The 24,486-nt window shown below is 37.6% G+C and overlaps 3 protein-coding genes, 1 long non-coding RNA gene, 1 other non-coding gene and 1 pseudogene across 5 annotated transcripts; 3 read left to right on the forward strand and 3 right to left on the reverse strand.

Moving 5' to 3' along the window:
• Window positions 1-89: 89 nt before the first annotated feature.
• Window positions 90-7,600, reverse strand: LOC113329004 (annotated as a pseudogene).
• Window positions 7,601-8,001: 401 nt separating this feature from the next.
• Window positions 8,002-12,691, forward strand: LOC113329234 (chaperone protein DnaK-like). Its single transcript, XM_026576194.1, has 6 exons — window positions 8,002-8,248; window positions 10,045-10,116; window positions 11,362-11,441; window positions 11,528-11,561; window positions 11,667-12,110; window positions 12,195-12,691. The coding sequence occupies exons 1-6, from the start codon at window positions 8,177-8,179 to the stop codon at window positions 12,471-12,473; spliced, it is 981 nt and encodes a 326-aa protein (XP_026431979.1). The 5' UTR covers window positions 8,002-8,176; the 3' UTR covers window positions 12,474-12,691.
• A 550-nt stretch (window positions 12,692-13,241) lies between these two features.
• Window positions 13,242-13,315, reverse strand: TRNAN-GUU. Its single transcript has one exon. It is a non-coding gene; the product is annotated as a tRNA-Asn (tRNA).
• A 3,602-nt stretch (window positions 13,316-16,917) lies between these two features.
• Window positions 16,918-21,348, forward strand: LOC113329213 (multiple inositol polyphosphate phosphatase 1-like). Its single transcript, XM_026576179.1, has 11 exons — window positions 16,918-17,096; window positions 17,196-17,283; window positions 17,389-17,673; window positions 17,784-17,942; window positions 18,178-18,318; window positions 18,477-18,533; window positions 18,878-19,016; window positions 19,144-19,248; window positions 19,425-19,615; window positions 20,633-20,674; window positions 20,788-21,348. The coding sequence occupies exons 1-11, from the start codon at window positions 16,972-16,974 to the stop codon at window positions 20,947-20,949; spliced, it is 1,494 nt and encodes a 497-aa protein (XP_026431964.1). The 5' UTR covers window positions 16,918-16,971; the 3' UTR covers window positions 20,950-21,348.
• Window positions 21,349-21,384: 36 nt separating this feature from the next.
• Window positions 21,385-22,188, reverse strand: LOC113329214. The gene is made up of 2 exons (XR_003349747.1): window positions 21,965-22,188; window positions 21,385-21,748 (listed from the first exon to the last, which is right to left on the reverse strand). It is a non-coding gene; the product is annotated as an uncharacterized LOC113329214 (long non-coding RNA).
• Window positions 22,189-22,854: 666 nt separating this feature from the next.
• LOC113329165 (agamous-like MADS-box protein AGL62) lies at window positions 22,855-23,580 on the forward strand. Its single transcript, XM_026576131.1, has one exon. It carries the CDS (start codon window positions 22,855-22,857, stop codon window positions 23,578-23,580), a length of 726 nt encoding a protein of 241 aa, XP_026431916.1.
• The last annotated feature ends 906 nt before the right edge of the window (window positions 23,581-24,486 follow it).

The following is a 24,486-nucleotide window of genomic DNA, read 5'->3' on the forward strand; positions in this document are numbered from 1 at the left end:
AATTCAGGTCTCAGAACTAGATGCATTTGCTCAAATTTCAGAAGCTAGGGCTTAGCCTTAGGGTGTGGAAGCTGTTGCAAAATTTCAGATTGGGGAAAAACTGAAGGCTCAGTTGTAAACAATATCTATTGGGCTTCCATCAGCCTTCAAATAAAATCTCTACATAGGCCATGTTGAATCCGTGATACCAAAAACAATATCTACACAAAGATGAGATTACTGGTACAAAAATGACAAGGAAAATAAATAAATATATATCTCACTTGCTCCCTGGTGGCGACTTGGTGTATTTTTGGCGGCGTCTTTTTGAGCTCCTGGCGTCTTATTGGCGGCGACTTGGTGTATTTAGCTCACATATTTCTTCATTCGAGCTCCTGGCGTCTTTTCGGCCCTTCGTTCCTGAACTACCCTGCATTATTTAGCCAGATAGAGATTTGTCGTTGGAATCGGTGGCAAGCATCTCCTAGTTTACCTCACATTCAGGCCTCTGTAACAAAAAGTCAGATACTGACCGATTCAATCGAGTCAGATCCAGCCGAATCACCAACATCCTAAAAGACTAGCGTCGACTCATAATGGTGCTTAAGGGCATTTAGATTAGAGGGACTGCAACAAACAAGTTAGATATGTACATTGAGTCAGATCAAACCGAGTCACAAACATCTTCTGATCAGAAAATGAGATCACCATACCTGTTAAGAATTTTCTGTTAACGAAATTTAATTCTCAGTTCCTTAAAATTGAGTTACGTGGCAGTATGTTATTTGGTGTATTGGATGATGTTCTTGTGAAGTGTATGGTTCACAGAAATAAACATCCCACAGGGAGCTCAGAGCTATACCTCAAAAACACTTCAAGTCTTGAACAGTGATATTTCCTGAGGTTTATGATTCAATCCCATGACGAATAGATACACATAATGAATATAAATATACTGTATTTAGACAAGAAAAACACATGATCGATGACCAGGTTTAAGATTTCTGATAACACAAACAAGCTCTAAAGTTATTTTTTCAGTAAGTTTTTGGACGTACAGTATATGATGCAATGAAAGAAAAGCCAATCAAAATTTTCTCGTTTCCAGAGACGGTGTAAGGAATAAAACCTGGCAGGAACTGCTCACGGTTGTGTAGTTGTTTGAGAGTTAAGCTGAACCCAAGCGAATTCCTCCTTATAGGCAACACTTGTTTCACAAGAATCTACACGTGTACACGGCTATCGTTGCCCAATCAAGTGAGTCTACATCGTTCTTCACACCAAAGAAATACAGCAGCTGTGGGAAAACCTGTACACACAAAAGCCACAAATGACATTAAAAAGATCAGCAAGGAGATAAAACAATAAATGCATAAAGCAGAAAATGCGCATAACAGAGGGAGGGAAGGAAAGAGACTACGATTAACTAGTAAAGTTGTTGAACCATAATAATCAACCAAAATCTTGGATTTGTCAAAATCTGTCCTCTAGATTGTGTAAATGCCAATACAAGAGGAAAAAAAGGCAACTGTAGACTATATAAAGCTGTTGAATTTTCTACCTGCATCTCAAAACATAGAGGGCCATCACAGTAGTTGCATTTTGGAATATCAGCTTTAGAAGGACGTCCACTTGCCATGGGCCAAAGTGGTTTTGCCTTCGAGTCTTGAGTATACCTGTTGCCATGATAATACCAACCATGTTTACTTTGTGGTACTTATATGCCTTTATATGAGAAAAAATCGAAGACAAAAAGATGGGATGTAGGCATACTTTTGTGCTTAGTTTCGCAAAAACAAACCTTAATACTTGCTCGGGTGCTTTACCAACGCGCACTTGAAAAGAAGTCCAACTTCTTCTATCATCATCGCCCTGTTTACCAGATCCAATGAAGTTTTAAGAGTTACAAAAAATAGAAACAGAACTAAAATATCCACAAGAGTTTACATATTTTTTTACCTCAAAATCACCCATCATTGCTTCAACAGCTTCATCCTTTTTTTAAGGAAGAACCAATGAGCTCGAGTAATCGTTTTCAGATACCTCAGTATCGTATTCATATTCAGCCTCATCCTCATGAGAGATCTCGAACTCTGGCCAGAGGACATTGCTGGCGACAACTGCTAAACCACCAAAATTCAAAGCAATCAATTTGAAGGAAACCTGATATGAGCCAATTACAAGACACAACCTTGACCGTGGCGGTGTTGAGCTACCTGCTTAGTGAGAATCACCTGACAGGTCATAACTGCTAAACCACCACAATACTTCACCTACTTTATGTCCTTGATAATGAAACATCCCCAAGTTTTAGGTCTCAGAAAATGTGAAGTACATATTTTCTCAAAAGTCTGATGGTTTCGGTAGAGGATGGCGCAGTGAGCAAACCCAGGAACGGATTTGTCACCAGTTGGTCATTTTCAAGAAGTCCAACTTTCACCCCATTACATATCACTATATCAGACATGAATACAAGTGTAGACGGTGTGAAATGACATGTTTAGCTCCTCTATAAAACGCTTCATAAATGTGGTTGCATCCCATCATCTTAATAAACTACTACTAATTTTTCATTTGTAAATACCAACCTTGGTTTGAAATGGTTTTCCCATTGCTGGTGCTAGACTCTGAAAATTGAGATGAGATATTTATCTGTTTACACGCCTGCTTATGCCCTGAACGCCAATGAACAGCGTACAACAGGAAAAACCAGTTTCTCCTTAAGATTGACTTGGAAGATTAGGTAAAAGACCTCATTAATCAAAATTACCTGGTGTTTTCCAGAACAATAGCGCGCATTCCGGCAACTACTGCAAACCTTGTCTCCTTTCCATGTACCACACCAATTACAGAGTAGAGCTAACATGACCAATAATAAAAAGGCATGACATCATTAGATAGCAAGATAAGCAAATTCATATCCAATAACAACAGTTATTGTATCCTACAAATTTGAGGGCATACGCACATTATTTAGTTCATCGATTTTTACGCTATACAATAAGATAAAAGATACCTCCAACTCCATGCGATCTACTGGCCCTGTCCAATTTTGGAGGCTCACTTGAGTAATAAGCATTTGACCGGGGTAGCTGGCACCAAAGAACCTTCACACTACAAAAACACTTTCAGTGTTACAACAGTAAGAAACTTCAAAGCAAATGTTGAATCAAGAAAATGAAGTGTCCTCTTAATAAGCACCTTCTGCACTGCTTTTCTGGTCGCCGTTTCCATTGCTGGTGTTGGTCTTGAAGAAGGCAGGTCATTGATGAACACATGAACACAAACAATGTTCGATGGAATGTGGACTCCTTTCCAGAGATCGGAGCATAAACCTAGTAATCAAGGATCACATGTCGATTAAAACATACAAGTTAATACTTCACTTTTCCTTTTTCTTCTCCTCACGTTTTTATAAGTAATACCTGAAGCAAGAACTGCAGAGGATCTCCACAAATGCCACAAGTACGAGATTTTTCCGATGGTAAATCAACTGGGTCTAACCAAGCCTGTTTAAAGAAAGTAGATAAAGATAAACAATAATCATAAATAAGAAGCTAAAATTCTATAAGTTCACAAAACATACAGGTGTTCCTCCGGCCTTGCTAGGAAAAAACTGAGGGAGAAGGGAATTAGGATTATTCGGTTTCTCGACGAAACCTAGAGTAACAGGTACTTCTTCTTCGTCGTCATCTTCTTCTTCTTCTTCCTGGTCATAATCACCATCAGAATCTTGAAGAGAGACGGTGTTCTCCACTGAACACTGTAATACTTCAATCTCCGTTTCTTCACTAGTTATGGCCACCATCTACATCGACAAAAAAAAGAAGAAGACATATTTAGGTAACAAGGCCGAAAAAAGTAAATCCCTTTATTGCAACACAGAAAAGGCAACGAATCATGACAAATAGAACATCACTTACTCTCTGATTTTTCCTTAATTTGAAGAATACAGAAACAGTGACCAATTTAGTTGTAACGATACTATCCAATCAATTACAGGCTCTTTAGCAGATAATTTAAGCATTATTTTCTCTTAGGCATTTCCATAAACACATAAGCCTCTGAATTAAAATGTTCCTAAATCGTGGTGAACATTAACTTATCAGAGCTTATGCAATTCAACAGAATCTACAGTTCTACACAGTAAACTGAACTATGAAAACTTACATTAATTTGAGAATTATTCGTTGAATCCGGCAGAAGATTTGCCGGAAATTGTAATTAAAGCTCAGTATGGAATCGAAAGAAACACTGAAATCTTTGATTCTCCCTTTAGGGCTTATCTCGAGTCTTACCTGAGAGAGACAGAATGTAAGTATAGAAAGTCAACCTAATTCCTTGACTTTTCTGAAATTACTTAAAAATATCACTGTTTGGAAGGAGCATATGACTTTAATGGAGGGTACTTTAGTAATAGGGACGGAGGTTTATTTTTGTGTGAGTGTGGATCCATGTTCAAGGGTACTATGCCCAATAGCAGCTCAATGGAATGCCCCTTCTTAACGAAAAATATCAGATATTTCCTACGATATCCAGCTAGCGATTGTTGAAATATCTGGCTATGTAGTACACAAAGATAATACAGGACGTATTTGGCTCAATTTTAGTCTAATATACCCTAACCAGACCATCTACAACAGCCAAAGTCATGCTATGTCAAATTTTCAAGTTCCAGATTTAGCATTTTGTAATGGCATATTCCACATATAACCTGACTAAATTTTAAAATGATTATTCTTCAAACTCTTTCTGATGTAAGTTGATAGCATATCATTTGAGATAGCACCCACAAAACCACACTCACTCTCAGAGTAAATGTCCTGGTTTGTTCATATCAGCAACTAAGCGTGAAGAAAACCTAATCTACTTGGTCGATGAATGGCCAGTAACTAAGAATGCCATACTAGGTTGAATAATTTTCATGGACAGGAAAGGTCTAAGTAAATGGCATAAGCAACCATCATCACACCCTTGGGGCTAATGGTAAGTATCATGATTTTGCTCCTTACACATCAAGTTAGCATGTACTGGAGATGTTAGAATATGGACCAAGGTGTTTCGCAGTGACAAGATTTAAGGATTCTGGAGCAACTAAATGGAAAGTTCTAAGAGAATGCTAGAGGGATGATCTTGGTGGAATGCACTATGAAGTATTAATTGGACATAAACATTCTGTTTCACAGCGTAGGTTTTCATTTAATATCCTGCGCAACACAAGAAGTTTTCATATTGCATCAATGTCCAGCTTCTGAAAGCATCACCGCAAGTTAAGAAAACATCAAATACAAATTACAATGCAAAAGTCATTTTCAATAAATTAACTTTAGACGAACTATAAACACGAACAAACTAGTACTGCAATATTAACAACTACACTCTATTACGAAGATTGTGCCAGTACTTGCACAGTTGCACATACTTCACTCCTAAGATGAATTCCAAAACACCATTGAGAGTACAATGGCAATAGCTATGTTTCACAACCCTCTGTAAGAAGTAGAAAATTACACTGTTCTATTGACTTTCTTTTCCTGTTTTTTTATTTGTTAACATTGTGAGCATGGAGACTACTGACCACAGAGATTTGTCTATGTTTCCATCCATGGATAGATACCAACTAAGAAATATTCCAACTATACAAACGAATACCTGATATTGTGCGGGAAACTCCTAATAGGGCATATGAATAGATATCACAAACACTAGTTTATAAGGTTCGGTAAACTCTTATTGCCAAACAAAATACACGACAGTAAAATAGATAGTAAACTATATGTTATACCACAGAATAGATAGAGCAATAAGACAGTTTAGTTTATTTGTTAAGCCTCAACTCCTATAATCCCAGTGTCACTGTTATAAATTCAGTATAAGATACAAACATCATCATTACATTAAACTGAAAGGGTTAACCAAGCAGATTAATACAAACTTTATGTCTATCACTAAGACAGCTTTGCCAAGTGGTCTTACGCCAGATTTAGGCTCTGGTTCGAAAGGGCGTGGGTTCAGATCCACAGCTTTCATTGCTTGTTTTTAGTTTTTATTAGCTATTTCAATATAGTAACTAGTGCCCTTCATGTTTAAAAAAGCGTTTCAGAGCGCACTTTTTTGAGCTTTGAATAAGAAACGCACTGAAACGTGCGCTCTAGAAAGTAGAAACAAGCTGGATACTTTTTTCTTCTGAAAGGCTATTCAGATATTGTTTTTATACATAAGCTATGGAAGCTAGATGTCAAAAGAGAGTAACGGTGTATAGCTTATAAGAAGCCAGCTGTCCAAGGTGTAGCAAGCTGTTAAAATTAAAAATAAGCCAGCTGTCTAGGAAAAATGAAAAACAAGAAACAGTTGTCATCATATTCAAGAAATTTCTTATCCGACTTATTTTCCCTCTTCTTGTGCGTGCTTCTTAGTTTTCATGTAAAGAAAAACTATACATGTCTATTGTGAGGCAGCGCTTCAGTAACGCTTTTTAATGGCGCTTTACGCTTTACGCTATCGCTTTGGCCTCTTTTAAATCTGTTTGGCCGCAACTTTCTAACATTTGATTAAGTGTTTACTATAGTTCATATGCTCGATCTAATTTGTTTAGTATCAACTCCTAATTTCTTTTACTTCAATGTCAGTACAACAAATTAACTATCAGACAGTGAAGGCGTTAAACCCTACATTTTCAGAATTCCAAATCACATTTCTAACTACCAAGTATGAGCCACATCACCTTAAGCTATGCCTAAGGCTTAAATATGTCAGTCAAACAAGTAGAAGATAAGCACAAACCAACCAGGCCAAGCCTGATTGCAATCTTCAGTAAAAATGTATCAAGCTAAGCTTATGGTTATTGTAAAGAAGTGTAGACTTATAGTTTCATTAAGCATGAGATTGCTGTTTGCAGCACGAAGTAGAAGTTAGTATAAGAAAGCAAGTTAGCAGTTGACATCGCGTTAAGCTCAGCTTAAGGATTATATGTTTCAGACTTCCCAATTAATTATCACGCATTGGAATTAAGGTGTCTAAATCTTACACGGGAAACTGATTTTTATGACAATAATAGGTCTAACGAGATGCAGGTTTAATTGTTTATGAATTTTTCTCATGAATTCTTCTACCAAACTCTCAAAGATTTTTGTTTTGGTTCAGAACCTAGCATAAACTGTTGGTTCTAGGGAAATGACAATTCCCAAAATCTCTAACAAAATCCAACAGTAGACTCTTATTCTCTGTTTCCTTGGTGCAATGAATTAATCATCTAATTAAGTTTCAAAGTAATTTCAGCAATAATTAAAGACATTTAACACAAAACCCCCAACAAATTTTACAAAAATGTCCAGCAATAATAACCAAAATTGATAAACATTCACTAAATATCAATCAATTATCAGGAAAAAAAAACGAAAGAAGAAGAATACTGACCCGCTGGTGCTGCGAAAAGGCGTGCTTTACAATGGAAGAAGAAGAAGAAGAATATCCACTGAAGTTGTTGAGGTAATTCAAAAAAAAAATCAGAACAATTTTGAAATTGTTGATAGAGACGATCTCAGCAAAGCTTATTAGGGTTTAAAATCTTGGGTTTTAAAAATGGGGTTGTACTCTAGACAGCTGCTGTTTCGTTGTGCAGGATTTTGGAAGAAAGAAGAATAAATAATAGAAGAAACACAGATTTAACACAGGCTAGGGTTTAAACAAGCCCTGGTACTAGGAACGTGCCTTGTTAACGGGCTCAGTTTAAACCCGTAAGACTCTGCTCGAGTGGTAATTACTTATTAGTACGCCTTACATGCCGATATTTATCTTTGACCGTGGTCAATAATAGATACAGCAGCAAATCGAATCCAGTATGATGGGATGTTAAGTCGGAAATTTTTTAATTTGCCAACGAATTCTCTGCCGGACGACTAACACTTTACCACACTGCTATACCGATTTTCCACGGTGGCGAGCGAAGCCTATTTGGCAAGCCACGTGGCTTAGAAAATTGGAAAGTCCCAGCATAAAACGAGTTTGTAATGGCACCCTTTCACAAAGCTGTTTTGAATTTTGTCTGTACGCCTGCCTCATTCTAGAGTCTTTGTTCTTTTTCATTTTTCAATTTTCATCAGCAGTACTTTCCTCAAATCCACCCTTTACCTAAACCCCTTCCTTCTCCAGTCTTCTTAAAACCCTACAAATTTACTGGTTACTGGTGGTGGCACTAATGGCGATTTCTGTATTGCTCAAAGCTGTAACTCGCCGTGGCAGTCAATCTCTTTCTGCTGCTTATGAATCTGTAAGTTGTCTACTCTACCCGATTTTGGGGTTTCATTCAGTAATTTTGTATTGATTTTTAGGTTTCAGTTCTTAGGGATTCTCAAATTGTTGTTTACTAAGCACAGTAATCTAGTGTGTTGTTCTGAGTTCTGAATCATTAGTTGGACAAAGTGTAAAATGATCAGATTGGGGCACGATTTCTGTATTTAAGGCTTTATTGTGCAGTGAGTTAGGATTTTCCCCTATAGGGAGATTAAGTATTGCGAAATAGGATGTGGTCCCTCTAGTAGAGTAAGCATAAACATCTTACTCAGTAATTCAGTATCTTGTTTTGGTTTCTGAAGCAATTATTTGTACAAAGTGTAAGATTATCGGAATGGGGCATGATTTCTGTTTTTAGGGATTTACTGTGCAATGAATTGAGTGCTCTATGTAAGGTTTATGCCTACAGGAAAAATTGGACGTGCTCGTCCCACTTGTAAAATCGATTTCATGGATATTTTGTCCCACGAGCTTAGTTCAGAACCAAGATAGAGGGTATAAAGTTAGAAATTACTTCAATGCTTGTGAAGCTTGTACATAGAGCCTTCCTTTGTCGCTATATTCCCTTGCTTGCGGATACTGGAACAGCATTTCTTTTGATTTAAGTCCTACTACCGCTATACAACCAATGCATTGCCCTGGTTATACTGATTCGATAGGATTACTGGCATGTACAAACTGTATCAGCTCGTCTGGTATGGTTTTATAGATTCCCACTAGAGGGTCTTCTTGTATTGGCAGACGTATCTCTTGTATAGTTGTATGGTTAAGTACTACATTATTGCTAAGTTGATGTTTACTACATTAAGCATAGACATCTTACTCAGTAATTTGTACTTGTGTTGTTTGGGTTCTGATTGCATTAGTTAGACAAAGTCTAAAATTATCAGAATGGGGCACAATTTCTGTTTTTAGGGCTTTATTGTGCTGTGAGTTGAGCGCGCTTTCCATTTCTGTAACTTCTCTTTGTCTACCAAGAGAGAGAGAGAGAGAGGCTGAATCTCATTGAAGTTCTCTACTCCTCTTCGTTTATACTCAGCAACTCTTTAATCTATGGACTATGTAGGATTTTTCCCTATAGGGAGATACAATTTTGCGAAATTGGATGTGCTCCCACATGTAAACTCGACTTCATTGATATTGTCCCTCGAGCTCAGTTCAGAACCAAGATAGAGGGTAAAAACTTAGAAATTGCTTCAATGCTTGTGAAGCTTGCGCATAAAGATGGTTCATGATTTTGTCAATATATTCCCTTTCTTGCGAGGTACTAGCAGCATTTGTTTTTTCTTTTGATTTAGGTCCTATTACTGCTATACAGACAATCAGTTTCCCTGGTTATACTGACTCGATAGGATTACTGGCATGTAACAACTATACACTGACCCCCATGTAACTATGGCTTTCGTTAGGCATCAGCTCTTGTCTAGTATGCTTTTATATATAGGTTCCCACTACAGGGTCTTCTTGTATTGGTAGGCGTATCTCTTGAAGTTGTATCTATGATGGAAGTATACTCTGTGGTGTAAGTACGGTGTTACCTAGCTTCCAGAAATCTACCTTTTGCTCGTCAACTAAGTAATGTTGTTTTTGCGACTATGCCCTGAATCAAGAATGTAATTTATGACTGCATGATCTAGCTTGAATTTATTGGTTTTCTGTTCGCCCTTCTACATGTGTGAATAGAATTTAATTTTGCATCTCATTTTGAATCAATAATGACAATGCCTGTTCATAATTGTTTGTGGGTTTTTTCTTTTGGTGTTCTGCATTCAGGTGTCTAGGAATGTGAAGACCTCAAGCAGTAGTTCACTATTGGGCAAAACATCGACAAGTAATTTTGAATCTGTAAGTTCTCATGTCATCTACCCAATTTTGGGGTTTCATTCAGTAATTTTTACTGCATCTTATTGCTTTTTTACGTTTCAATTCTTAGGGGTTCTTAAATTGTTGTTTACATACTACATCAAGCTTAGACATCACATTCAGTGATCTAGTGTAAAATTATCAGAATGGGGGCATGATTTCTGTTTTAGGGATTTATCGGGCAGTGAGCTGACTGCAGTATATAGGATTTTTCGCTATAGAGAGATAAAATTTTGCGAAATTGGATGTGCTCCAATAGTAAATCATACTTGATTGATATTGTCCCTCGAGTTCAGTTCAGAACCAAGATGGAGGGTAAAAAGTTGGAAATTACTTCAATGCTTATGAAGCTTGCACATAGAGATGGTTCATGCCCCTATACTCTTGCGGTATTGGAACATCATTTCTTTTGATTTAAGTCCTTCTACTGCTATAGGGTTACTAACTTGTAATGACTATACACAGATCTCATGTAGCTATGGCTAGAGGGTCTTCTTGTATTGGCAGAAGTAACTCTTGAATTTGTATCTATGATGGAAGTATTTCTGTGGTGTAAAGTATGATGTTTGCTAGCTTCCAGAAAGTTCTGTTTTGCTCATCCAATGAAGTAAGTTAGAAATTACTTCAATGCATGTTGCTTGTGAAGCTTGCGCATAGAGATGGTTCATGGAACCAATTCCCCTTCCTTTGTCGCTATATTCCCTTTCTTACATGGTATTGGAGTAGCATTTCTTTTGATTTGGGTCCAATTACGGCCACACAAACAATCAATTGCCCTGGTTATGCTAATTTGATATGGTCACTTACTTGTAACAACTATACAGAGACCCCCCATGTAACTACGGCTTTGGTTAGGCTGCATCAGCTCTTGTCTGGTATGATTTTATAGTTTCCCACTAGACGGTCATGTTGTATTGGCTGGCGTGTCTCTTGAATTTGTATCTATGATGGAAGTGTTCTCTGTGGTGTAAGTACGGTGTTGGTTAGCTTCCAGAAAGTTTCGTTTTCTTCATTCATTGAAGTAATGCTGTTTTTGTGACTATGTCCTCTATCAACAATGTAATTCTAGTAATTTATGACTGCATGATCTAGCTTGAATCCATCGGTGTTCTGTTGTTCCTTTTACACGTGCGAATAGAATTTGATTTGTATCTCATTTTGAATCTTTAATGTCAGTGCCTGTTCATAATTGTTTGTGGTTTTTTTCTTTTGGTGTTCTGCATTCAGGTGTTTAGGAATGTTAACACCCCATGGAATAATTCACTATCTGGCAAAATGTCCTCAAGTTTGGGTACTAGAGCATTCTGGTGATTACAACTCTTTCCCTTTACCATGAATGTTACCACAAATTCTTTTACAGTAAGTTGATTTTATATTTTTGTTTCTTCTCCAGCTCAAAATCAGATCCAAGTGATTCAGTTGCCCAGGTGAGTTTTTATTTTTATTTTCCCTTTTGGGATTGTTTTGTCATCGAGAATCATAATTTTTGATTTTCCCTTTCTTACTTACTGTACTATGATACCATGTAACAGAACAAATTTCCTGAGTCCAACCTAACAAAGGTAGTTTTCAAGTATGTTTGCGGGCATGACGAGTTTCGAGAAAACAGTAGGTCCTCCCAGCCCATAATAAGAAAGGTTCTTGAGATTCCCAGAGGACATACTTTCTTTGAATGCAAAGATGGAGATGATGTGAGCTATTGCAACTTGATCGATTTTTGTTACTCCTTAATGAGGCGTCTTAAGGAGGATGCAGAGTCAGCCAGAGGAGAAAGAGTAACAGAGATGTGTTTTATAGAAGCTTCATTTTTCAAAGATCGTATAAGAAGTATAATAGATAGTTCAGGTGCTATCCTAAATCTTAACGGCATGATTGATTGTTTGGAGAAACCGGACTCTTTTTCCAATGGCAAAAACTCACGCACTAGATGCAAACTCACAATCGATGTTGATGAATATTTTGATATTCGTACTTGGGTATGTTACACTGTCTATTTGAGAGTCTTCCGCAGCATTTAGATTTTCTACTAACCGCTGGTTGTTGTTTACCTCGTGTGCCAGGAAAAAATAACAAGTGGTGACAAGCACGTGCTGGAGATTATTCTGAGCGAGCTTAAGAAAAATGGGTTCGACTTCAATGAAGATCCAGTAGCACTACAGAAAATTGAGGAAGCAGTTGAGAGGGCGATGATGAGAATGACAAATATGATCAAACTGAATCTGCCAGTTCCTGTTGGTAAACCTGACATGAGTACGACTATCAGTTGGGAAAAATGTGCTGGTCTGCCCATATTGAAAACTGTCAGTCCAGATTCATTAATTCTAAGCTGTCTAAAGTGATCTTCTTTGGTATTTTGGGTTTTGAATACAAGAAATGGATCGTCCGTGAGCTGGAAGGATATAAAATTATGACATACTTTTAATCGTACTAACTTGTTACCGTTGTTTCTGTTTTGTGTTTAGTGAGCTTGTAAGTATAACATACTCCAATAGGCCAGCGTTCACGGTTATAACTGTGTTTTAATGGAAAGCAATGAACACATGTTTTGTGGATTCTATCTTGCTGCTAATCTCATTGAGCTTATTCCTGACTATCACCACCATAATTCAAGTTCCATTGTTTGTTCAGTCTGTATTCTTGGGAGTCCTTCGTATGCATGTGTTTTGTTCTTAGAATCAGGTTTAGTAGGTGTAGCTACAGCTCTGGTTGCCATTGGAGCTAGTGCAGCAATGGCAAAGACGGTGCAGATTCTTGCTCAGGTTAGTTTCCTTGTATCGTTTCTTCTAGTTCTTTGGATGGCAATTATAATTTATCAGCATGGCCTTTATCTCTATGGATTTCAGAACATTCATATCTTAGCAACGTCACTTTATGAACATGGTTTCTTTTATCTGAACACTGGATTCAAACAATCGTCAGAATAAACGTTACATGTGAAATTTGAAGCCGTGAGACTGTCCATCTATGGCCAATTCGACTCATTATTTCAATTATTTCCTCAAATCTTCTTAGTGGGTGCTGTCTGCTTGAGTAACATTTTTTTTGCAGTCATGGAGGTTGCAGGACACAGTACCAGTCCAAAAAAAAGTTTAAAGTTGCAACAAACACGCTAGAAACAGGGATTGAACCTGTGACCTTGTGGTTAACAGCCACACGCTCTAACCAGCTGAGCTATTCCAGCATTTTTGTACCTTGAAATTGAATTTCCGTCCTTTTACAACACATGTTGATAGGATGACTCCGCAGTCTATTCCATATTTTGTGTAGATTTCTTTGCAGAGAAAAGTACTATCCTGTGGTGCTGCTGACGCATGGCAGCTAATTGACTTTGGGGAACTGGGAATTCTTAACTAGAACTGAAAGGAATGTGTGTTGTTCTGTTTGCTCCTAACTAGGTTGTGCAAACCGAAATCATGTGTGCAACTAGCAATTCTTGACTAATGAGGATACAGCATTATAATAGCACATTGACCAGTATCTACTAAGAAGCTTTAATTAGAGATAACTAAACATCCATCCATATACAACAAAATGTTGATCTTAGCAATAACCAAATCTCGTCCTTCACCACAAATTAAAAAAATTGGGTTTTATGAAAATTCTACTGCTTAGTAGAACGTATCCAACCCCAGAAACATGAAGAAAACAAACATGAAGCTAAGTTTTAGGAAGGAGACTTAACCCAGTGAAGCTCTGTTTGGTTCAATCCAAGTTCAGTTCGAGCACCGGCCTTCTGTTGGACGCTGGCGGGATTGTAGGACACGGTTTTGTGGAGAGTTTAAATATTGTGGAACACCAAAACCGTGTCATTCACAAAATTGTTTGGTGAGGCTCAGTCCTCTACAGCAGATATAAAGCGCGGCCATGCTCGTAGATGTTTCCCTCCGGTCAAGCTCCAGCGGAATGTTACAGATATAAAAGGGGAATCCGTGGCAAAAGGTGTTTCGTACCTGAACAGTGTTGGACATCCTCCATTGAAGCTGCGGTTGGAGAGAAAAGGGGATAGAATAACTAAGATAACTAACCTCAAAATCCTTCCCAAATTAGTAGGAGCCGGACAAGATGGATAGAACATTACTGGTAGCCTTGAAGCTCATGCGGGCATGTTCTTATATGGAACCTCGAGGCCAGATTTCTGTGTTGAGTTTCGGTATACAAGTCTACATAGTGCATTTACATAGGCAAATGAAACTGTTCGAAGTGCGTGGATTTCCAACTCAAAACCAATTGCCAATGAGTGGAGTGGCTCCACACCTTATATATTAAGATCTAGGCTAGGGAGTTAGCGATGTGGGACTATTTTATAGTTCCTCCAACATGCTCCCCCTCCACTGTAGGGCGGAGGAGATTAAACCACTACAACGTGGACCTTTGTACGGGTGGACGGGCAGCCCTTTGGGTCTACTTCTCATTCCACTCTCATACGGGCCTAGCTCTGATACCATGTTAGAAGTGTGTGGGCTTCCAACTCAAAACCAATTGACAATGAGTGGAGTGGCTCCACCCCTTATATATTAAGATCTAGGTTAAGGAGTTAGCTATGTGGGACTATCTTATAGTTTCTCCAACATGCTCCCCCTCCACGTGTAGGGGGAGATTAAGCCACTACAACGTGGACCTCTGTACTGGTGGACGGGAAGACCTTTGGGTCTATACTTCTCGTTCTACTCTCATACACCTTATATAGATGCCCATAGTTCTTGTGACTTCAATGTAGAAAAATCTTTAGTCTCTTCCAAAACCGCCACAATGGGTTCAAATTTTTCCGGCAAGCACATCAATATCTTCTTACAAATTCTTCTCTCCTCCATCTTCTCACCACACATCATCATATTGTTAACAACTTCAACTACTCTAGATGAAAAATCATTTAAACATTCATTCTCATTCATTCTAAGATTCTCAAAATCTCTTCTATATGAATGTAATTTTAACTCTCTTACCTTCTTATTGCCTCCATACTCTTGTTGTAGAATATCCCAAGCTTCTTTAGCTTTAGGAAAATGGATTACTCTTGGTAGAATAGTGTCTCCAACTCCTTGTTGGATGTACATGGATGCTTTTGCATTCTTCCTCCTACTCTCCTTAAGTAAATCCTTTTGGTCTTCATCTAAGTTTGATGTATCTTTAATTTCATCATACCCATCTTCAACAATCTCCCACACTTCTTGAGACATGAACAAGGTTTTCATTTTAATTGCCCAAAAGTTATAATTTTCTCCATGAAAAAGTGGTATAGAAGGTTGTTGAATGGATTGATTTGAGTAGCTACTACTTGCCATTGATTTTGTTGATGATTGATTGAAGAAATTGAGTTTTTTCTTTTCTAGATCTAGATTTTAAAAACTTTGAATGTCGCTGATTTTTGAGATTTAATGGGTAAAAATTGATTTTTTTCACTCACCAAGATCAAATCTAATAGATCTAAGCTCTAGATACCAATTATTAGATATTTGGTTGAATTTATGATGAAGATTTGAAGGATTCTGATTGATAATGGAGTGGGAAACTAATAGTTTCTACTCACTCTCTTTTTGTTTTTGATTAAACTCTCTCCATAATAATTTCTCTCTCTACACATGGTCAATATAAGACCATAGAGATAAGATGACATGTGGAGATCTATTGTCCATACAATTCTACTACTACTTATATTCTTACACTCCTATTGCATTTGAACATTACATTAACACTCAACAATCTCCTCCTTAATGTGATGTTTTACAACTCCAAGTAATTCCCTAAAGTTTTGGAACTTGCCTTTGGGAAGTGCCTTGGTGAATATACAAAAACCCTAACCGCCCATTGCCAGTAACGGCCCGGCCCGGTAGACGTATTAAATAGTCCAGACGCGACCCCCAACACCAGCACTTTTCACCTTTTTGGCCGGGCCTAGGCGTGAGCTGTGGTCCAACACGTCTGCCTTCTTACCGTTAGGAAATCAATCAAAAACCTAAAAACTCAACATCATCCTTCATTTCTGAATAAAATCCTTCATTCCTGAATAAAAATAGCTTTGGTGGAGCTTAGTCTCCCTCTCATTGGCTGGTTATCGTAACCACGTTCTTTCATTAGCTTGCAAAAAATCATTCGTGTTAATTAGATGGAATTTGGTGATATATGGTGCAATGATCTGGCAAACGTGTGGTGTAGATTAGGTAGGTGGTTGATACATACCCCACAGACAGTTCTTATTATTTCTCACTAGTAAGAACACGTGCGATTTCTTTTTTTTCAGATCTCGCAAAATGTCGTTTGTTTCACAACCCGTAGAATTTTATTTTTACCCTTCATTGCTACAAAAGTAAGTCACGGCTCAGTGAAAATTATACTGAGGCAGAAGATGCACAACAACAAAATAAAAAAAGATGGACCCCATGTCATTTTTTACGTGTCGAGTTGAATTATATATGTACGCACACTGTTCCTATCAACTGCTGAACACCGAATCATAATCCATATTTTTGAACAAATTCGAATTATCCGAATCAATGTAACACTAGGACGTTTGTTGTCCGGAACTTCCCTCGTACCCGAATTTGCTAACTAGGCACCAGATTGGCCACATCACATGACAAAAGCAAAAAGATAGCTAGAATCACTAGACTCATCCGAAAAAGACTCATCGGAAAATGACAGAGATAAACTCACATGCTCTTACCAGAAACAGGCGCCCTTATAAATAATATAAGGCGCTCTAATACACACAAACCCAGTCGGTTCCCTATTTCCGAATCTTGAAACTATCAATTACTTCGCCTCAACGGTTTCTCAATAATTGCAGATTTAAACCTTTATAAACCCAGACACAAATTCTTCTCTCAAAAGGGATTAAAAATGTCAATGGCAAAATCTCTGGTTTTAATTTTGATCATATTCTTCTTATCAATTTCTTCATCATCATCATCAACTGCAAATCAACAAACCTTTGATGTTCGACAACATCTCTCTACTGTTACCAGGTAATAATTTTTCTAGGTTTTTTTTTTTTTTTAAATTTCCCCCAATTTCTTCATATTAGCAATTAGGAGTTCTAATCATAGTTTAATTTGTTCTTGTAGTTATGGTGCTGTGAAAGATGTAGCTGATAATAGTTTTGTAGCGTCTAAGATTCCAGATGAATGTACTCCTATTCACATCAATCTCGTGGTAATTTTCCCCAAATTTTTAAACATAAATCTTGTTGTAAATTTGTGATTGATCTGTGGTTTAATCTTGGTGTTGATTTTGTTAGTTTTTATTTGATTTTTTAAGGCGAGGCATGGAACGAGATCGCCGACTAAGAAACGGATTAAAGAGTTGGATAGGTTGGCTACTAGATTGGAGGCATTTGTGAGTGAGACAGGGAATTCAACTGGTAATGTTCCTGGGTGGTTGTCGGGGTGGAAATCTCCGTGGAAAGGGAAGAAGAAGGGTGGGGAATTGGTGATTAAAGGAGAGGAGGAGTTGTATCAACTTGGTGTGAGAATGAGAGAGAGGTTTCCTGATTTGTTTAAGGAGGAGTATCATCCTGATATTTACACGATGAAATCAAGTCAGGTTAGGCATCTGGTTTCAGACTTGTGCTTTTATGTATCGAATTGGTGTAACTGCTTGTATAATAATATAGAAATGACTCATGTTATCTGTGTTCTTGTTTGATGTTGCAGATTCCTCGAGCATCAGCTAGTGCCGTGGCATTTGGCATGGGGTTGTTTAATGGGAAAGGAACTCTTGGAACAGGGAAACATCGGGCTTTCGCTGTGACCAGTGAGAGTCGTGCAAGCGATTTGTTGTTGAGATTTCATGATATCTGCCAAAGTTACAAGGTAGTCCCTCTTTGATTTTGAGATTTTCGTGATACATGTATCCCCAAGCTATCTGCTTCATCTGGAAGCAAAATTCTTATGTACAATTCATGCTGACAGCCTTAAAGACATCATTAGTTGTTATAGGTGTTTACATCTATGGCTACAATAAATTTAACTAAGGTTATGTTTGTGCGAGTGCACTCTTTTTCAAACTTCATATATTTATGTTATTATTGTTTTTGAACTGAAACAGAATTATAGGAAAAGTCAGGAACCTTCTGTTGGTAAGCTGAAGGAACCGATCCTGGATGAAGTTGCTTCTGCAATGGTTAAGCAATACCCAATGAATTTCACAAGGCAAGATGTTGCATCACTATGGTTTCTATGCAAGCAGGTAACTATTATCTATGTTCATACTCCTCAATCAGCACTTCGTGTGCAGAATGTCTTTTGCGATTTTATATTACCGGAGAGAAAGCAAATTCCGTTGTATTTCTTCCACTGACTGCATTTCATTGCAACTCTTCTTTCCTTCTCTTCTCTACTCTACAGGAAGCATCTTTGCTGGACATAACTGATCAAGCTTGTGGTCTCTTTACCCCTTCTGAGGTGAGCTTGTCAGATACTTTTTTGTGTGAAGATTTGATTCAAGTAGCTCAACATGTGTGTAGCTTTTGGTTGAGCCTCTAAACTTTCTGTTACATATGAGAAATAGCCGTTTTCATTACTTCGTCATAACTTTTTCAGTGTTGGTTAACATCTTAACCGTTGTTTGGGCACGCCTTTTTACAATTTCGGTTCGGTTGCAAGGCGCATGATTCATTCTCAGTGTTAAGGTCTATCTTAGACTTTTTGTGGATGGGACTCAACAATCCTGCAATTTAGAGAAGATAATTGTGTTTCCTGTATGTTAGTTTCATACTTCTGACATGCGAAAGCATGTGCTTCTGCAGGTTTCTTTGTTGGAATGGGCAGATGATTTAGAAGCATATATATTGAAGGGTTATGGGAAATCAATAAATTATCGTATGGGAGTTCCTTTGCTTCAAGATGTTGTTCAGTCCATGGAAGAAGCTATTATAGCTAATGAAGGTAAAATAAATGAATTCATGATTTTTTTTTGGCTAGTTTATAGACTCTTTCTGTAGTTATTTCATCAGTCCATAAGGGCTAAACGGTTATCATTCCTTAATTGTTTCTTGTCTATTTTTTTTTTTAGAAAACCACCCTCCAGGCACTTATGAAAAGGCCCGACTTCGATTTGCTCATGCTGAGACTGTGGTACCATTCTCATGTCTTCTTGGGTTGTTTCGTGAAAGCGACGGTGAGTTTTTTTCAACTCCAACTTTCCATTGCAGTTGGACTATATAGATATTTGGATTCTGCCTGTGAAATTTCTTTGCAATGCTTTAGTTCTGAGTAAATACTTAGTATTTTCACTTTCTCGGCTTATGTTTTACACATTTTCCACTAATGGAGGGTAATCTACTGAATGAACAGAATATAAAAGAATACAACGTGAGAAAGCATTGGACTTACCTCCTAAGCCACCACAGAAACGTAGTTGGAGGTGCAGCACAGTAGCACCTTTTGCTGGAAACAATATGTTGACTTTATACAGTTGTCCATCTAACAAGAAAAGCAAATATTTCGTACAAGTAATGCACAATGAAGTTCCAGTCCCCTTGCCGGTAAGAGCACCTTTTCATATGTTATTGATGTTTGCTGGTGTTTGCGCCCTCCCATATTTTCAATCGCTTCAATCACCAGCCAAACCTAACTTGAGCTACACCTTCCTGCATCACATTCATTAACAGCACTACCATCTCCTTGTCATGTTGATTAGTAATAACATACTTGCCTTTTTCATTCATGAAACTCCATCTGAACTTCACATCGAATCCATTATCCTTGGAAATCAAATATAGGGAAGCAACTTTTTCCTTCTTTTACTCATTCTCAATGTGTTGTAACAACAACAATATTTTTTTTTTAACTCTCAAATCTTGGTGAAGACACACCAACACAGCAACACGTCATGCAGACCTTTAACTTCTTTCTTTCTCACAGATAGAGTATCCAACACCACTCCTTCACATCTTCAATCTTTTTTTTTTTCAAACTCTCAAAACCTAACGCAACTTCTTTCTTATCCAACTTTAAACCATCACAACTTCACATAACTTCTTTAACTTTTCTCTTAAAACTTAAAAACGAAAAACAATGAAACTTCTCTTCTTTCTCCTTCTCCTCTCTCTTCCTCTCACCTCGCTCTGATACCATGATAAGGATCGAGCAAGAGAGAGGAGAGCATAAACGCGCGGAAGCAATAGACTACATTGATAATAATTCGGTATATAATTCTTATGGCTCAATAGCCTATTTATAGTCTCACAAACTTGATGATCACTCAAAGTACTGTCCTAACTAAGATCAAACTCTAAACATAGACACTTTCCTAATATAACTCTCACAACTTAATGTGCATATCTCCTAAATATAGACTCTCATATATATTATTTCCTAATAACAAGCTTCTGACAAATGTGGATTTTTACAGCGGAAGGAAAATGAGAATATGTCTCTGGGAGGAGATAGCGGATCAACTAAATATCAATGCAATTTTTGAGTCGTAAATCTCTGTAGTTTATCCTTGGCACTGGCTTTAACTAAATTGACTCCATTTTTTATTTATTTCGTGTCTCTAGGGCTGTGATAACTCTGATTTCTGCCCATTTGAAGATTTCAAGGTACTACCTACCACTAAGTGAATTCTTGTAGTTCTGATGGTTACAGTTATTACAAGTTGCCATTTTCATGTTAAATCTCAATGCATGAAAATTTGATTGTTACATTGTTGCAGGAACGAATTGTGAATCCCCATCTGGGGCAGGACTACCACTCCATGTGCAGCGTTAAGGCAGAAGTACCAGAGTCCAACACCTTCTTTAGCAAGTTGTGGAACTTTATTTTCCCACGGAAGAAGAACGATGCAGCTGAGTCCGATGTAGGCGATGAGTTGTAGCTTTTGATCTCTTGTCGCGAAGAGGAAACACTTGCTTTTATTTCAGCTACACAAGTCTTTCCTGCTAGCTAACATTAGTTAAAAGTAGTCCCAATCTGTGAGATTTTGAATTCCACCCCAGCTCTTAAATACCCAGTAGAAGAGGTCAAAGAAAGTTCTGGACAAAAACTACCGTTTTGTAAGCTAGCTCTGTGCTAATCTAACTGTACTAGAATTGACTGTATTTCATATAGTGGCTCCGCAAGGCCATGTACTCACTACAACTTGTTCATCTTTTTCTTCCAGAAATTTCTAAGTTTTTCTTTAAGTTCACGTATATAATATATGCTTTATGCCTTTTTTCAACATTTCACGAAGGGGTATTCTTGTATCTGGAAAGGGATCCAATATTCCATTTTTTACTTCAGATGATACAGGCATATTCACGACCATATATTATTTAATGGATCCGATCGATCCAAGAGTTTTATTTATGCATCATTATTACAGATAGCCAGCTTGTGTATTACCAGTATAAATTATGCATTCTTTGCAACGTTCATGATAGCTGCACACTCCATATACTCATGGGGATGAGGTACATTTTCATTTTCTTTCTCATACTCCACGGACAATTTCACTAAGCAGCTTTGCTCATGTCCTTGTGTAACTATTGGAGTTGCAGTGAATGAATGTCTGCTCTATCTTGGATACTTACGCAAGAGATCTCTGTCGATCATACTGACATTAAGAGTCCTACTTTCATCATCCACGGCTACAACCTTATGCTTCACCTTCACCATTTCCTCATGAGAAGGCCCTAAACAACATCATATATAACAAAATGTTCAAATATTAATGAGATGATAAAAAATCTACGTGTGTAAATGTAACGGTGAATCTATGAGGGGCAGTGAGTTATTGTATGTCCCCTATATATTTTTTTTTGGAGCTCAGTGCCCTTTTGAAGTATATTTCTAGATATTGTGCAATCTAGATATTTTGGTCACAGTTTAATAAATTTCTTGGTACTTACCCATAGCCAATGTCGCGAGCCATATGGTGCCAGCACCGTTTTCATCTCCAACAAGAGTCTGGAAACTCTTGAAATATTGAGGACAAATCCGCTGGAGTTTTTCCATGTCATAATTTAGAAAACTATAGTATTGGTCTGCTGAACAATTTTCCTACTCGTGTTGAGCATGTAGCCTGTGAATCGGAGCCATTAGTATGCAACAGTGTTGTTTGATAGGAAATGAATTACTAGCTTGCAAGTTTGTGATATATCGGAGATTTAAGCATTATATAGACATATATGAATTCAAATCGAATATGATCTGTTTCAGTACCAGGTTATCTTCAAGGAACACTTTAGTAAAAGTAATTGTGTTCGATTCCCACTAAGAAAAATACTCTCGCCATGATTTGGATATCTACTTGTTATGTTTACCTCCCATTGAATATGTATATGCCCTTAACAAGAATCCGGATATTTATATCATATTTTTTTCCCGCAGAACTCAAATTGGTTTCCGAACCAGAACCGTTGTCTGTTGCCATTTCACATTCAGTGCTGCCCCTGTTCTTGATTCTTGATTTTCTTTGGCGTGCCAAAAACTTCAACATCGTCGTTCTTGCAAACTTAGTAGGGCCGAAAGATATGGATTCTTGAAAATCTTCGGTGTTAATAATTATGGAAACTAAATACTTAGAAAATAAATTAATATGTGTATTTATAGAATGTTAAAATTTTCCTAAAAATTAGAAGATCTTGGATTCTTAATCAAGATTAGAGGATATAAAATTGGATTGCAGCCAATATTTAGACTTCATGAATTCCCCTTTTGGGCATATACATATTCAATGTTCTAATCAATTCTCTCTTTTTGCTTCTTCAAGTTTTGTAAAACCTTATCTCTTTTAGTTATGGCGAAGCCTATCAATGAAAGAAAAAAAAGTTGCGGTCGCAAGAAGATAGAAATCAAGAAGATTGATAACAAAGCGAATCGACAGGTTACGTTCTCGAAACGTCGAACCGGGCTGTTCACCAAAGCAAGTGAGTTATGTGTTTTATGTGGTGCAGAAATCGCACTGATAGTTTTTTCTCCTGCAAGAAAAGCTTTCGTTTTTGGACATCCAGACCCAAGGTACGTACTCAACAGGTTTTTAACCGGTCAGGAAGATGGCGCTGTGACTCAGTTTTATAACGAAAGACTGGTTCCGTACCAACAACAGGGCATGGAAGCTGCTAAGCAGTCGGATTTTGAGAAAAAGAAAGGCATTGCGGTGGAGAAGTTGCGAAATCTTAATGCGGATGGGTTTTGGTGGGATGCACCAATGGATGGTTTGAGTTTGAAGGAACTGGAACTGATGAAAAGTGCTATGGAGGATTTGCAGGCAGCTCTGCTTAAGAGACTTAATGAGATGATGCTTAATGAGATGGCGAGTAAGGAAGATTCTTCGTTGTCGTCCATGCTTGTTCCGTACACAGGTGAGAATGATACATTCGTCAATTCTTCTGATCAAGCATCGACCACGGGTTTGGATGCGGATACGTTTGGTTTCAATGATGCATTCCTCAATACTAGTCAAACATCACCCTCGAGTCCGGGAAAATCATACGATATATCTGGACTTTTCAAGGATTTTTAACTTTGAGGTAGGAACAGTTGAAATTGTTAGTTTGGCAATATTTTACAATTTCGGCAGTGATCTTCAATTTTTTTTTTTTCATGGCGCTTGATTTAGTTTAAGCACAAGTGCCCCATTATTTTTCATAGAACAAGAATTTTGATAATTTTTTTCTGCTAATTAATTAGCAGATTGGTACAATCAACTTACCTTCTTTCTTTCCCTGCTCTTCATGGGCGAAATAATATTTTCTTTTTCTTTTTGTTTTTCTTTCCCTTTTCTCTAGCTACCTTGCAATGTTATTAGAAAGCTCAAACGAACAACCCTGTGTTTGAATTATCTGTTTTTTTTTGTGGTGCAAGATGCTTATATATATGTGCATCAATCTTGTGGTTTATTGTTTTTTGCTCTTGGTTTAAGCTTCGAGGTCTGCCTTTAGCTTTTCCCTTTTTGGCTGGGGATGATCTAGGAAGGTCTCCTACTATTTATTTGCCGATAAGCTTTTAATCTGCTTTTGAGTCATGGCAAATTATAATGCTTGTCCTGTAAGATTAGGATTTCCTTGTCTATCTCATGCACATAATATATATATTTTCACATTATTAGATATGAATGCTTGACCGTTCTGAGCCTTTCTGGCTGGTAATTGCTTTTATTATAGTATTAGCTTTGTCGTGCCAGCTTCCAATATTGTAAAACCAGCAAGGGAACTATATTGTTAGGCCTAGAGATCAAAACAGCATGGTAGTGCAGCCATGATAGGTCATGTAACAGGTTGGTAGAAATGATGGATTAGACATAAGACTGTTGCAACTGTAACAATAAAACACTCAAAGAAAGATGTTAGAAGTAAAATTTCTGGAAGGTAAATAAACACTCAAATGGACTATAAACATAGGACAGAGTCACGTGTCCAACACGCTGTCG

The sequence above is a fragment of the Papaver somniferum genome, unplaced genomic scaffold, assembly GCF_003573695.1.
Source record: "Papaver somniferum cultivar HN1 unplaced genomic scaffold, ASM357369v1 unplaced-scaffold_115, whole genome shotgun sequence".
Taxonomy (NCBI): domain Eukaryota; kingdom Viridiplantae; phylum Streptophyta; class Magnoliopsida; order Ranunculales; family Papaveraceae; genus Papaver; species Papaver somniferum.

Coding starts and splice junctions, on each gene's coding strand:
- LOC113329234 (XM_026576194.1), top strand. CDS start 8,177: ATGGCGATTTCTGTATTGCTCAAAGCTGTAACTCGCCGTGGCAGTCAA. Junction 10,117..11,361: donor CGACAAGTAATTTTGAATCT/GTAAGTTCTCAT, acceptor TTCTGCATTCAG/GTGTTTAGGAATGTTAACAC. Junction 12,111..12,194: donor ATTTTGATATTCGTACTTGG/GTATGTTACACT, acceptor CTCGTGTGCCAG/GAAAAAATAACAAGTGGTGA.
- LOC113329213 (XM_026576179.1), top strand. CDS start 16,972: ATGTCAATGGCAAAATCTCTGGTTTTAATTTTGATCATATTCTTCTTA. Junction 19,017..19,143: donor AGCTATTATAGCTAATGAAG/GTAAAATAAATG, acceptor TTTTTTTTTTAG/AAAACCACCCTCCAGGCACT. Junction 20,675..20,787: donor GCCCATTTGAAGATTTCAAG/GTACTACCTACC, acceptor ACATTGTTGCAG/GAACGAATTGTGAATCCCCA.
- LOC113329165 (XM_026576131.1), top strand. CDS start 22,855: ATGGCGAAGCCTATCAATGAAAGAAAAAAAAGTTGCGGTCGCAAGAAG.